This window comes from Lepidochelys kempii, chromosome 14 (assembly GCF_965140285.1).
Source record: "Lepidochelys kempii isolate rLepKem1 chromosome 14, rLepKem1.hap1, whole genome shotgun sequence".
In the NCBI taxonomy this organism is placed as follows: domain Eukaryota; kingdom Metazoa; phylum Chordata; order Testudines; family Cheloniidae; genus Lepidochelys; species Lepidochelys kempii.
Genome location: NC_136393.1, coordinates 40,108,892 through 40,123,820, shown reverse-complemented (window position 1 = coordinate 40,123,820; position 14,929 = coordinate 40,108,892). Strand labels below are relative to the sequence as shown.

The following is a 14,929-nucleotide window of genomic DNA, read 5'->3' as shown; positions in this document are numbered from 1 at the left end:
GTCTTTGCCTTGCAGGTTAACAAGAGATGCATCCCTGTCCTTGAGTCCCTTTGAAACATTCCCCTGTGATATCCAACCCGATACTGGCTACTCACAGAAATCTCAGCTCCTCTGCCCCCAAAGGAGCTGTGTACCCCAGTTTAACTTTAAACCACTGCTGCTGTAAACCACACAGCTTGTGGATGCTTGTAATGGAACAAAAGTAGGGTTATTTTAAAAGAATGGAGACTTACCTAGAAACGAGAGCGAGCGATAGAAACAAATGGTTACAATACACAACAAAATCATAAACCATGAACCTGGGTCAACATTTATTACTTGTTACCTCTCCTATCTAATAATGAAGTAGGTTTTCTGCCAAAAGTTCAGGCTGTTACAGAGCTGGCTGGCTTCACAGGAACCAGGAACTAAAACTTTCATAAAAACACCCTTATTCCACAAGATGGTTCCTCACTGAATGAATCCAGAGGACCTTTCCTCATTCTGTATTATACTGAACCAGGCTTTGTTCAGAGGCAGGGTGATTCTGTCTGTTGTAATATTTCTTCTTTATCTCCAAGTGGTTTAGACAGTTTACAGTTGTCACTGATGGTTTTCCATGGAAAGTCTTGGGATGGAGCAAGGATTACATCACTGACTAACCAGGGTGAGTGGGCCATCACCAAGACATATTATTCCATGGTGACTAACTTTTATTCCAAGTCCATGAAGCATACTTTCAATCTCAATACATTATTCTTTAAATATTACCTGTACATACATCTCACAATGATTATGAATCTTAACAAGTTATGAGCATTCTGTAGATACCTTACATGCTACTCTTATGGATCAATATTCTGCAAGATGTGTTTGGTGCAGTGAGTTTGTCAGGTCTGAGATCAGAATTGTTGGCAAAGAACAGGGGATCCTTTGCCAAGGAGCTTCTGTGTCACAAAGTCTTTTTCTCTCTGTTACTGAATATGCCCACTCCCAAGGGAACAGTTTGTTGCTCAGATAGAGTACAGTATCTTCCACTCCATTAACTACCTGGGATTATGTCAGTCTGCAAAATCAATTATTTTGAGAAGCTGGGACTGAACAGGACAGGCTCTTTGCATAGATGGTTTTTCATCTTCTCAAAGGCCCTTTTGCAGGCCAGTGAATCTTCCTGGGGGCTACTGTCCTTAATTAGGTTAATGAAGGGGGGCTGCTATCATAGAAAACCCTGCTACAAATCAGCAGTAGTAAACTGCATGTCCCCAAAACCTTCAGCCCTGTTTCTTTGTGGTTGGGATAGGGCATGCTTTGAGAGCCTGGACTTTGTCCACTAGGAGGCAGCCTTGGCCCTTCCCCAAAGTATATCCTAATACTGGCTTTCTCTTTTCCAGTCCTACACTTTGTGGAGTTTGCAGTATTGGAGCTGATGTCATAATATGCTTTAAATCACTGAATACTCTTCCATATGGTGACCTTGTGGCAGAGACGTCATAGATGAGTTGTGTGAGCTGTATAGTTAGGTATGAACTTGCTGACATAATGCAGCATGCCTAGCAGCCTTTGAATTCCCCTTTTATCATCAGGTGTTGGCCTGTTCAGTATTGCCTAAATCTTTGGTTCCCATTGTTGTCAGTCTCTTTCCCAAGAAGGCTATTTCCATGGTTTGGAATGGACATCATTTCAGTGTAAGATCCTTACCTCCTGCAATTTCCAGTACTCTCCTCTGTGGGTCCTGATGTTCAAAGGCAATGCTGCCCCAAATCAGTATATTATCAATGTACACTATGACATCTGCCAGACCTTCCAGCATTTGGCTTATTGGACAGTGAATAACTGCTGGAAATGAACCTCTACAGAAAGGCAGCCTAGTCTTCAGAACCAGTATCTGCTAATCAGTGGGTAATTGGTGTGTTGAAAGTGTAGATCTTGGAGCACTCTCTAAGACAGAGGTCCCCAAAGTGTGGGGCATGGTCCCCTAGGGGGGCATGGAGGAACATCCAGGGGGGCACGGCAGGACCTGGGCCATCCCCCACAGGAGGGCGGGGAGGGAGCGACACCAAGCCCTTCCCTGCCCCCAGCTCTGCTCCGGTCCCACTCCCAGCCATGTTCCTGGCCCTGGCCCCATCACCAGGCTCAGTGTAGCTCCACTCTGGGCCCTGCGCCAACCCCCAGTCTTGGCCACTGGCTGCGGCTCCATTCCTGACCAGCAACTGTGGCTGGGACCAAGGCTGGGAGCAGAGCCGCACCTGGCCTCAGACCTGGCTGCCAGCTGGCTATGACTCCGCTTCCGCCCCCAGCCTTGGCCACAGCCATGCTCCTGGCCCCAGACCCACCCCCAGGCCTGGCTTGGGGGAGAGGTGGAGGGCTGGCAGGGGTAAGGGGGGGCGCAACCTTCAAAAGTTTGGGGACCATTGGTCTAAGAGGGTCTGCCACTACGTTGCCAATGCATCTAATTTGGTGAGGAGTTTGGCTCCTGCCATCTTAGACAATAGTTCACTTCTTGTGGCCAAGTTTACTTTTTCTGGTTTTGTTCAGCACCTTAGGAACCATACACTGCCACAGTCTCCATCCTTTTTTCTCTACAGTTACTAAGGAGGGAACCCAAACTGCTGGCTCTTCGATTCTCCAAATCCTACCATTTACTGTCATATTTCACAGCTCTTCTACCCTCTTTCCTAAGGGGTGCGAAACTTTTCACGTAGTATGTACCATAGGTTCTGCATCTTCTTCCACCTGCCTTATGTCTGTTACTGGGAGGCATCTATTTCTTGTGAATACAACTTCATATGCTGCTCTTCATACTTTCATATCTGGTTCTGCGTTGTCTTTCTGTCTATCTGAGGTATGCATCCTCTTAATGAGACCAAACTCCTGACACATGTGTAGGCCCAAGGCTGGGCTGGCCTCTGGGTACCACCACAAACTCTTGTTTTATCATTTTATCATTTGCATTGAAGCGTCAGCGTGCACTTTCCCAACACTGGAATTGTTCCTTCATCATAGTCTTCACAGATGTTTTTGACTCTTCCACTTTTCCATGTTCCTTTTATCTCTCTATTTCAGTTTGTGTTAATACATTTATTTGTGCACCAGTGTCTATCTTGCATCTTGTCAATCTTTTGAGTTTTCACCCTCCTCTATTTGCTTTAGAACAGCAGTTCCTTTTCTCCTGAGGAATCCCTTTCTGCACTTAATACATAAACTTTCCTGCTTTCTCTCCACATTTTAGTATAATGGTTGGGTTTATTATAGTTTCTACATATTTGCCCAAATGCTGGATATTTTCTATAATCATACTGGTTGCCACATCACTGATGTTGTTTCCTGCTTTCCATTTTCTGTCCCTGGCCAATTGATTTTCTGGGAACTTTTCGCTTGTTGATTTAGCTATAGAAGCCAAAGCAATATGCTCTGTGCGTCTCTCTAGACTTTTTGTTTGCCTTTGTTTGTTCTGCTGCTTGGTCTATACATAGGGCCCTTCGTTTTCAGTTTTTGTTTAATTTAATTTTTCCCGAGATTTTATCAGTGTTATTACCACAACAAAACCAGGTGAAAATCAGTGCAAAAAACTATTAATAACTTTTCTGGGTAAATATCGGGGTTTATTTTGGTGGACGGAAAGACTGGGGAGAAAAGTATTCAGTTGATTAATGCTTTGAATTCCATTTATTAGTGTGGTTTGCTGCAGAACTAAAACAGAACTCAAAACACAACACCACCACTGAGTTTAAGAAACAATGTATCTCTAATTCTCAAATAAGGCTTTTAATTTGAATAAACAGTTTACTGTTGTAGACTTAGAACTATTGGCCTATAAATGTTTACATATAATAATTGGGCCACACCATTTGCAGCACATACACTCAACTTCATCCCTTTCTCCTATTTTTGTTTTTTTTAAACTTTCGAATACTTCCTTGGTTCTGAAACATATTTGGATACATATTCAGATTTTTGTTTTCTTCCCATTTTAGTGTGTCAAATCTTTAACCCGTTATCTGCTAACAGCTTGAAATATATACGTGGTGGGTGAGATTCATTAGTACGTTCAGATGCGCACACAATTTGGCACTTGCGTGCCCGCCCGTTTATTGTGTGTATCTTCTAGACTAATACATAGGCTTACTTCAACAGGCAGCTTCGCATACACACACAAACTAATGTATGATCATAATACATAGATCTCATGCCATGTATGGTATTTCCCTAATAAAACATGTTATTTTTTATATATTTGAATGATACAAAAGTAGAGTGAAAATCAGGAAAAACGGAATAAAAAAAACCCGGAAATTTTTCAGTAAAAATCAGTTTAAACTGAAAACACAGGGGCTCACCTCTACATATTGCCCTTTCTAGTGACAGCTCCATCTTCCTTAATAACCATTCACAGCCTTTCTTGTTGTTACATCCCAGGCTACTCTGGTCTTGAATGAGAGAATCTTTTATGATTCCTTAGTCACAGGACTGACTTTTTAGCTTTAAATCTTTGACAAAACTCCCCTGTTGTTTCCCCTTCATTTTGTGTTCTTATCCGGACCCATCTCTCTCTCTTTCTCATAAGTAACATTGTTTTCTAAGAACATAATGAGCCTCAAACATTTTCGATATTTCTGCACAACTTTCCTTTCTTTCTCCATCACCATCTGGGATTTCTGTGCCTGCCACGGTAAGGATCAAAGGAATCTTTGGCTTGGCCTCCACTTTATTTGTCCCTGGGGCTGGCTTTCATAAGCAGCTCAAACTGCAGTTTGAATCCTTTTCAGGCAAATCCAGATTTCCTCTGATTCTCAGGGCGGGTGGAGAAGTTACTTGTAAAGGCTCTGTAGCGGCCGTTGCAATGTGACTTCTCTCACTGGGTCTTCTAGCATGGTGGGTGCCTTCCACTGCTGGTACCATGTGGTATCTTTCTGATGAGCAGAAGTGTCAAGATCAATCCTTTATTATGGACATGATGTACAGCATGCAATGAGGTAATCAAACTGCCGACTGCTCTGTGTAGCTGCAGCCTGCAATTGTCCTGTCCTGAGGTCCTGAGCTGCTTTGTTTCTTCCCTCTCGCAGGAAAGGTGCCAAAGGAAAACCAAAAAGACTTCAGGAAGTGTCGCATCTCTATACTGACTCTAACGCACAGGTCCCACCAACCCCTTCTCCCCAAACTGAAACCATCCACCCCAGAGTCTCTAACTTACAGAGATCCCGGGGGGTGCTCAACCCCTGCTGTGTAGGCCCCACCCCCACACCACCTCTTTCTGCCCCCCTCCTCCCACCTGTTCTTGCCCCTGCTCCTCCCCCTCCAAAGCCTGCAGCACACCACAGAACAGCTGATTGCGGGAGGTGCTGGGGGAAGGGGGAGGAACCGATCGGAGGACCACAGACGGGCTGGAGGCACTCGGGGGGAGGGGGAGGCACTGACCCATAGGGCTGCCAGTGGGTGCTAAGTACCCACTATTTTTTTTCTGTGGGTGCTCCAGCCCTGGAGTTCTCTTGGACTCGGTGCCTATGCTTCATCCCCCTTGCTCCCCTCCCAAGAGCTTCCTCAAAGGAAGTATGTTTATACTTTGCTTCAGGAGGGCACAGACCCATTGCCCTGCTTTGAGAGCTCCCTTTGCCTCCTATCCTGTGTGGAGTTTCTGGTGGGAAATGAGGGAGTCCTTCACCTTGTAGCTTTTCCCACAGACAGAACATCGATAGGGTGCCTCTCCCGTGTGGACTCTCTGATGTACGATGAGGGCTGAGCTCTGAGTGAAGCTTTTTCCGCACTCAGGGCAGTCATAGGGTTTCTGCCCTGTGTGGGTTCTCCGATGCCTAATGAGTCCCGAGCTCTGACTGAAGCCTTTGCCACAGTCGATGCACTTGTAGGGTTTCTCTCCCGTGTGGGTTCTCCTATGTCTAATCAGGCCTGAGCTCTGACTGAAGTTTTTCCCACACTCTGTGCATTTGAAGGGTCTCTCTCCAACGTGGATTCTCTGGTGCGAAATGAGCTCCGAGCTCTGCTTGAAGCTTTTCCCGCAGTCAGCACATTTATAGGCTCTTTCTCCAGTGTGGTTTCTCTGGTGTACAATGAGGCTGAATCTTTGCTTGAAGCTCTTCCCGCAGTCGGCACATTTATAGGGTGTCTCTCCCGTGTGGATCCTCTGGTGCGAAACCAGGTTGGTGCTCTGGGTGAAGCCTTTCCCGCAGTCATTGCATTTATAAGGGGTCTCGCCAGTGTGACTTCGGTGATGTACGATGAGGCTGAATCTTTGCTTAAAGCTTTTCCCGCAGTCGGGGCATTTATAAGGAGTCTCTCCCGTGTGGATTCGCTGATGTTTACTGAGGTCTGATCTCTGCCTGAAGCTTTTCCCACACTCAAGACATTTATAGGGTCTCTGCCCTGTGTGGATTCTCTCATGTATAATAAGATTTGATGTCTGAGTGAAGCTTTTCCCACACTCGGGGCAGTTATATGATTTCTTTTTAGTGTGGATCTTTGGCTGGATCATGGTCTCTTTACCATCCTTCAAACCATCTCCTGGATGAATGGATTCAGCACGTCTTTTCCTTGGCTGGTTTCCTTTCAGCCTTTCTGACTTGTGTTGACTCCCACAGGCTTCTCCTTGCTTGGGTCTCTGGGAAATATTTCCTTTGGATCTTCCCAATACCGTCCCGTGTGATTCCACTTCCTCAGGACCTTCCTGCTGAGGATTCTCCTCCTTAATCTTACTCATCATCCCATCACCTGCTGGGAAAGACAGAGAATCCAGAAAGGAGTCATTCCCTGTGCCAGGGAGAAAAGGAACATCAGAAAGGGGAATGGGAACATAAAAACATAAGAACGGCCATATTGGGTCAGACCAAAGGTCCATCTAGCCCAGTATTCTGTCTTCTGACAGTGGCCAATGCGAGGTGCCCCAGAGGGAATGAATAGAACAGGTGATCATCAAGTGATCCATCCTCTGCCACTCATTCCCAGCTTCTGGAAAACAGAGGCTAGGGACACCATCCCTGCCCATCCTGGCTAATAGCCACTGATGGACCCACCCTCCATGAACTTATCTAGTTCTTTTTTGAACCCTGTTATAGTCTTGGCCTTCACAACATCCTCTGGCAAGGAGTTCCACAGGTTGACTGTGCATTTTGTGAAAAAATACTTCCTTTTGTTTGTTTTAAATCTGCTGCCTATCAATTTCATTTGGTGACCCCTAGTTCTTTTGTTATGAGAGGGAGTAAACAACACTTCCTTATCTACTTTCTCCACACCAGTCATGATTTTATAGACCTCGATCATGTCCCCCCTTAGTCATCTCTTTTCCAAGATGAAAAGTCACAGTCTTATTAATCACGCCTCATATGGAAGCTGTTCCATACTCCTAATAGTTTTTGTTGCCCTTTTTTGAACCTTTTCCAAATCCAATATATCTTTTTTGAGATGGGGGCGACCACATCTGCACACAGTATTCAAGATGTGGGTGTACCATGGATTTATATAGAGGCAACTGATATTTTCTGTCTTATTACCTATCCCTTTCCTAAGGATTCCCAACATTCTGTTCGCTTTTTTGACTGTCGCTGCACATTGAGTGGATGTTTTCAGAGAACTATCCACAATGACTCCAAGATCTCTCTCTTGAGTGGTAACAACTCATTTAGACCCCATCATTTTATATATTTAAGGAAACAGGGAAAATAAATCAAAATAATTGCTGAATTCCTCTCCCCCCCAAACAAACAAACCCAAGAACTTCTCCCCAGAGGCAAGGAGAAACCAGTTCAATGCCATGTCGGGGGCGGGGGGAGGGATAGCTCAGTGGTTTGAGCTTTGGCCTGCTAAACCCAGGATTGTGAATTCTATCCTTGAGGGGACCATTTAGGGATCTGGAGCAAAAATTGGAGATTGGTCCTGCTTTGAGCAGGGGGTTGGACTAGATGACCTCCTGAGGTCCCTTCCAATCCTGATATTCTATGATTCTATGTCCTGAGTTAAAACTCTGAGGGAAGGGAGCTACTGCAAGGTGTGAGGAAGGATGAGGAGGGGAATACTCAGCCTTGAGTAAATGGAACCACATGGAATAGTATCGGGAAGGACCAAAGGGAAAATTTCTCATACTCCCAGCAGAGGAATCAGCCAGGAAACAGTAAGGTTCGGAGGACCTTAATGCAACCATGATACAGCCACAAATCTTCACTAAAGAGAAATGATACAAATGTGCGGAGTGTGGGAAAATCTTCAGTTGGAGCTCAAGCCTTATTAGCCACCAGATGGCCTATCAGACATTGCAGTTGCAACAGAGGATCTTTCGAGACAATGGTTATCCCCGAATGGGACTTTCCATAGAGACCCCAGGCGTAATGCTTGCTGATGTGAGAGGACTGGGACATATTGACTGTATCTGGAAGGCACAGGCCACTGAACGAGTTATGAAGGTGGACCGTAGGATGGTGTAAGTGGGAATCATCCTCCACTGTGAAGGTCAAGACCCTGGAGAAGAGACGTGTGCTCTCTCGGGTCACCAACAACATCTATGAAAAGAACCCTCTTAGTTCCCTTTGAGTATGAAGAAGTGAAGACTCCATTAATTGGCTATACCTTCCTGACCAGTCTGCTACTGTCTGAGAGAACTCTGTGGGCATCAAGAACCCTGACCAAGCTACTCCATCGCCTGATTCCAGTAACTGCAGTCATGAGAGCGAAAGATCCTAAAGAACCATGCAGCAGGAGAACTGTGAACTCTTTTCTTGTCGTCGTAAGAGAGGGATACTTGTTAGGGTGTGAGGGTGTTTACTGAGTGAGTTTATATGTTTCTGGGAAATGGCACCATTAATAGTTCCCTAAACCCCAAGTCTGCCATCTACATCAGTGAGTGCTGCCCATGATATAGACATGCTACTGGGTGCTGCTATTGTTAGTTGTAAGCCTGGCTCGATAATCTCCTCTGTTGTGATATCATTTGTAAAACTCACATACTTTGTATGTGTGTGGCTGAGTAGTAAGAAGAGTAGAATAATAGCTATCTTGGTGAGATTTAAGAAGGAAGTAGTAGCAGTCAAGCTGTGGTTAAAGAAACCAATTTGGTCTCTGTACTTCCTTAAGACAAGACAAGCTCAATTTACCACTCCTTCATGGACTCTCTCTTGGTCAAGTTCTAAAGTAAAAAAAGAAACCCCTGGCCTACACTCACTAAACTGTGTGTCTACACTTAAAATGGTGCCACTATCGTGCTTCAGTTTAGACGCAACCTATGCTGATGGGAGGGGTTCTCTCCTCAGCATAGGTAATCCACCTCCCCAGGAGGTAGTAGCAAGGTCGACAGAAGAATTCTTTCATCAACCTAGCTCTGTTTACACTAGGATTTAGGTTTTCCTTTTGTCAACCTCAGGATTCAATTAGCTGCTGCATTAACCTGACATTATAAATTGATAATCCCAGCTAATGTCTTTGTTAACCCATCGATGTACTGAGTAAGGCCAGGTCTACACTAGAAACCTAGGGAGGTGGTGGAATCTCCATCCTTAGAGGTTTTTAAGGCCCATCTTGACAAAGCCCTGGCTGGGATGATTTAGTTGGGGATTGGTCCTGCTTTGAGCAGGGGGTTGGACTAGATGACCTCCTGAGGTCTCTTCCAACCCTAATCTTCTATGATTCTATGATTCTTACATTGGTTTAACTATGTCACTCAGGGATGTGAAAAATCCACACCCCTTTGTGACCTCACCCCTGGTGTAGACAAGACAGGAGGGTGGGAAATAAACTGAATTAACTGCTGGGGAGATTAAGAATCAGGAGCTGAATCCTGCCCCCAAATCGTTCTTCAGAAGACAGAGAGGAGGGAACCAATTTTGCCTCCACATATCATCCGAGTATTCAGAGGGAAGGGAGCTACTGCCAGGTGCCACTCAGGATGGGTGGGAAGCCATGCATGAGGTCTGCCAGGAGGATACAACTCCTGCTGGGGACAATTCTGACCTGGGTAAGATGAGGCAGAGGAGCGAATGGGGCCTTTGTGGGAATTCCAGCTGTTTACATCAACAATGGATGGTTTCTGTATCACTTTAACCAATTCCTCACCTGTGTGGGTGTTCCTCAGGGTCACACTTTCCTCAGAGTTCTGAGAGTCTGGGACCCACAGCTCTTTTCTCCATTTCCTCCAGGAGATCATGTCGGGCTTGGGAATTGGAAAACCTGCTCCTAGGAAAGAAAACAGGCAAGATCAAGGCTTCACAGTTGTGTAGCACCTTACATTTGTCTTTGTTGAATTTCATTTTGTCTGTAGCCCAGTTCTCCAATTTATAAAGATCCCTCTGAGTTTTTGCTCTGTCCTCCAAAGTATTTGCAACCCTCCCTAGCTTTGCATCATCTGCAAATTAGATCCATACACTCTCTATTTCTACAACCAGGTCATTAATAAAAGATGTTAAATAAACAGGACCCAGAACAGATCCCTGTGGAACCCCACTTGAGACCTCCCTGCAATTGGACATCATTCTATTAATAGTTGCTCTTTGTTTGCGGGTGTTTAACCAATTATGTATCCACTCGATGGTAGTTCTGCCGACCCCACATTTCTCCAGCTTTCCTGTCGGACTGTCATGTGGGACTGTATCAAAAGCCTTGCTAAAGTCCAGGTATATTATGTCCACCGCATTCCCCCCATCCACCAAATCAGTTACCTTGTCAAAAGGAAAGAAAGCTGGTTTGGCAGCATTTGTTCTTGGTAAATCCATGCTGGCTGCTAGTGATCACCCCTTCATCCTCCAGGTATTTGCAAATTGAATGTTTTATACATTGCTCTAGTAGCTTCCCAGCTATTGAAGTCAGGCTGACTGGTCTATAGTTCCCCGGCTCCTCCTTTTTAATGATGGCCACTACGTTAGCCCTTCTCCAGTCTTCCAGGACCTCTCCTGCCATCCATGAGTTTGCAAATATTATTGCCAGCGATTGAAATTTCTGCAGCTAATTCCTTCAGCACCCTGCGATTAATAGCATCAGGCCCTGTTGACTTGAATAGATTCAAATTAGTCACAAGATCTCTGATGTGTTCTCTACTTATCTTGATCTGCGTCCCTTCCCCTTTATTGTCTATGGTAACTTTGCTAGTCATCCGCCCTGTTATTTTTTGTGAGAAGACAGAAGCAAAGTAGGCATTGAGCAGCTATGCCTTCCTATCACCTTCTGTTACCAACTCATCTTCTCCACTGAGCAGTGGACCCACATCGTCCATGATCTTTCTTTTCGTCTGACATATTTGTAGAACCCCTTCTTGCTGTCTCTAACGTTCCTTGCCAGCTGTAACTCATTCTTTGCCTTGGCTTTCCTGATTTGGTCCCTACACACTCACGCTATTCCCATGTGTATACTTCCTTGGTGACATGCCCCTCCTTCCATTCCCTGTATGTATTCCTTTGGGGTTTTAGATAGCTAAAAAGCTTCTTGTGCAGCCCCATTGGCCTCCTGTGGCTCTTCTTGTCTTTCCTCTGATGTTGAGTATCTAGCATTACATCTTTTAGGAACTGCCAGCCCCCTTCTACTCCTTTTCTTCCCAATTGGTCTCTCCATGGGACCTTGCCTATTATTTCTCTGAGTTGGTTGAAATCCACCTTTCTGAAGTCCAGTATCCTTGGTTTGCTGTTCTCATGTCTTCCTTTCCTTAGGATCTTGAATTCTAAGGGGCAGGGGGTTGGACTAGATGACCTTCTGGGGTCCCTTCCAACCCTGATATTCTATGATTCTATGATTCTATCAGATCATGATCACTTCTTCCCAAGTTCCTGACCACCTTCAGGTTTGCAACTAATTCATCCCTGTTGGTCAAAACCAGATCCAAAAGGGACGACCCCCTAGCTGATTCCTCAACTTTCTGAATCAGAAAGCTGTCCCGTACACATGCTAAGAAGTTGCGGGACACACTATGTTTTGCTGTATTAGTCTTCCAGTAGATATCAGGGAAGTTAAAATCCCCCATCAGTACAAACTCAAGTGTTAGCTAATCCTGTTACCTGTTTGAAAAATGCCTCATCCACTTTCTCTTCCTGATTTGGTGATCTATAATAGACCCCCCACCATAACATTGCGAATGTTCTTTTCCCTTTTTATCCTCACCCAGATACCCTCAGTTAGTTAGTTAGTACAGTGGTTCTCAACCAGGGGTATGTGCCTCTCCTGGGGGTATGCAGCGGTCTTCCGGGAGGTACATCAATTCATCTAGATATTTACCTAGATTTACAACAGGTAAGTCAGTACAAAAAAATTGCATACTGACAATGACTTGTTTATATTGCTCTATATCAGGGGTCGGCAACCTTTCAGAAGTGGGGGGCCGAGTCTTCATTTATTCACTTTAATTTAAGGTTTTGCGTGCCAGTGATACATTTTAACATTTTTAGAAGGTCTCTCTCTCTAAGTCTATATATTATATAACTAAACTATTGTCGTATGTAAAGTAAACATTTTCAAAATGTTTAAGAAGTTTCATTTAAAATTAAATTAAAATGCTGATCTTACGCCGCCAGCCCGCTGAGCCCGCTGCCAGCCTGGGGTTCCGTTCACCTAGGCCGGTAGCAGGCTGAGCGGGGCCAGCGGCCGGGAGCCCAGACTGGCAGTTGGCTAAGCGGCTCAGCCTGCTACCGCTCAGCCCGCTGTCGGTCTGGGGTTCTGTCCACCAGCTCCTTCCAGTCAGAGTCCTGGCTGCCGGCCGCGCTCAGCCCGCTGCCGGTCTGGGATCCCGGCCCTGCACACATAGAGTGGGTACCTACCTTCTCCCTGGTTCCAGCTCATTCTCTTCCTCTCTCTCTGCACTGAGCTGAGGGTGGGAGTGCACTGAGCACAGGGCTGGGGGTGAAGAAGCAGGCTGGGGGTTGGGGTGTAGGGTCTGGCCAGGAGCTAGAATGAGGGAGGGGGCTCAGGGTTGGGGCAGGATTGGCTAGATTAGCCAGGGTTGGCTGGCTAGATTGTCGGGCTCAACGGGTAGTGATCAATGGCTCCATGTCTAGTTGGCAGCCGGTATCAAGTGGAGTGCCCCAAGGGTCGGTCCTGGGGCCGGTTTTATTCAATATCTTCATAAATGATCTGGAGGATGGTGTGGATTGCACTCTCAGCAAATTTGTGGATAATACTAAACTGGGAGGAGTGGTAGATACGCTGGAGGGGAGGGATAGGATACAGAAGGACCTAGACCAATTGGAAGATTGGGCCAAAGGGAATCTGATGAGGTTCAATAAGGATAAGTGCAGGGTCCTGCACTTAGGACGGAAGAACCCAATGCACAGCTACAGACTAGGGACCGAATGGCTAGGCAGCAGTTCTGCAGAAAAGGACCTAGGGGTGACAGTGGACGAGAAGCTGGATATGAGTCAGCAGTGTGCCCTTGTTGCCAAGAAGGCCAATGGCATTTTGGGATGTATAAGTAGGGGCATAGCGAGCAGATCGAGGGACGTGATCGTTCCCCTCTATTCGACATTGGTGAGGCCTCATCTGGAGTACTGTGTCCAGTTTTGGGCCCCACACTTCAAGAAGGATGTGGATAAATTGGAGAGAGTCCAGCGAAGGGCAACAAAAATGATTAGGGGACTGGAACACATGACTTATGAGGAGAGGCTGAGGGAGCTGGGATTGTTTAGCCTGCAGAAGAGAAGAATGAGGGGGGATTTGATAGCTGCTTTCAACTACCTGAAAGGGGGTTCCAAAGAGGATGGCTCTAGACTGTTCTCAATGGTAGCAGATGACAGAATGAGGAGTAATGGTCTCAAGTTGCAGTGGGGGAGGTTTAGATTGGATATTAGGAAAAACTTTTTCACTAAGAGGGTGGTGAAACACTGGAATGCGTTACCTAGGGAGGTGGTAGAATCTCCTTCCTTAGAGGTTTTTAAGGTCAGGCTTGACAAAGCCCTGGCTGGGATTATTTAACTGGGAATTGGTCCTGCTTTGAGCAGGGGGTTGGACTAGATGACCTTCTGGGGTCCCTTCCAACCCTGATATTCTATGAGGAGGTTTGGGTGTAGAGTGCTTACCTGGGCAGCTCCCATTTGGTGCAAGGTGTGCAGGTGGGATGTGTGGAGGGTGCAGGAGCTCCCGTTTGGTGCTCAGGGTGGGGGTGGGAATGTGGGGGGTGCAAGAATCAGGGCATAGGGTGTGGGGGGCGCTGAGTATGTGTGGGGGGTGCAGGAGTCAGGGCAGGGGGCTGGGAGCATGTGAGGAGGGTGCAGGAGTCAGGGCATTGGGTGTGGGGGGGGCTGGGTATGTGTGGGGGTGCTGGAGTCAGGGCTGGGGGTGTGTGCGGGGGGTGCAGGGGTCAGGGCAGAGGGCTGGGTGTGTGTGAGGGGGTGCAGGGGTCAGGGCAGAGAGCTGGGTAGGTGTGGGGGGGCAAGGGTCAGGGCAGAGGGTTGGGAGTGTGTGTGGGGGTGAAGGGGTCAGGGCAGGGGGCTGTGGGTGTGGGCTAGGGTCATGGGGGTGCTCCCAGCCCCCTGCCCTGAGCGGCTCACGGCAGGGGGCTGGAGGGGATATGCCCCAAGGCCCCATCCCCACCTCTTCTCCGCCTCCTCCCCAGAGCAGCATGGGTGCTGCAGCTCCACTTCTCCCCCTCCCTCACAAGGGCCATCTGCTGATCGGGGGCAGGGAGGGAGAAGAGGAGGGGCAGGAACCCAGCACGGCGGGGGAGGGGGAGCTTGCCTGCTCTGCAGCAGCAGCCGACAGGACCAAACTTCTTCACCCTGCCCCCGCGGGGGGGAGGCGGAGAAGAGCGGGCCAGAGCAGGTAGGATTTTTAATGGCACGCTGCTGCCTGCGGGGGTCCCAGCCTGGATTCAGCAGCAGGCTGAGCGGGGCCAGCGGCTGGGACCCGGCAGGCAGCAGAGTGCCATTAAAAATCGACTCGCTTGCCATAGGTTGCCTACCCCTGCTCTATATACTATACACTGTAATGTAAGTACAATATTTCCAGTGGATTTATTTTATAATTATATGGTAAAAATGAGAAA

General features: G+C 46.9%; 1 protein-coding gene across 1 annotated transcript in view; it reads right to left on the bottom strand.

The window, feature by feature from the left end:
* The window catches only part of LOC140904638 (uncharacterized), an 819,798-nt gene that overhangs the window by 776,261 nt on the left and 28,608 nt on the right, over nt 1-14,929 (bottom strand). Inside the window, 2 exon segments of the mRNA XM_078848368.1 lie at nt 5,595-6,702; nt 10,027-10,146. Of these exon segments, the coding sequence (XP_078704494.1) occupies nt 5,595-6,702; nt 10,027-10,146 (1,228 nt within the window).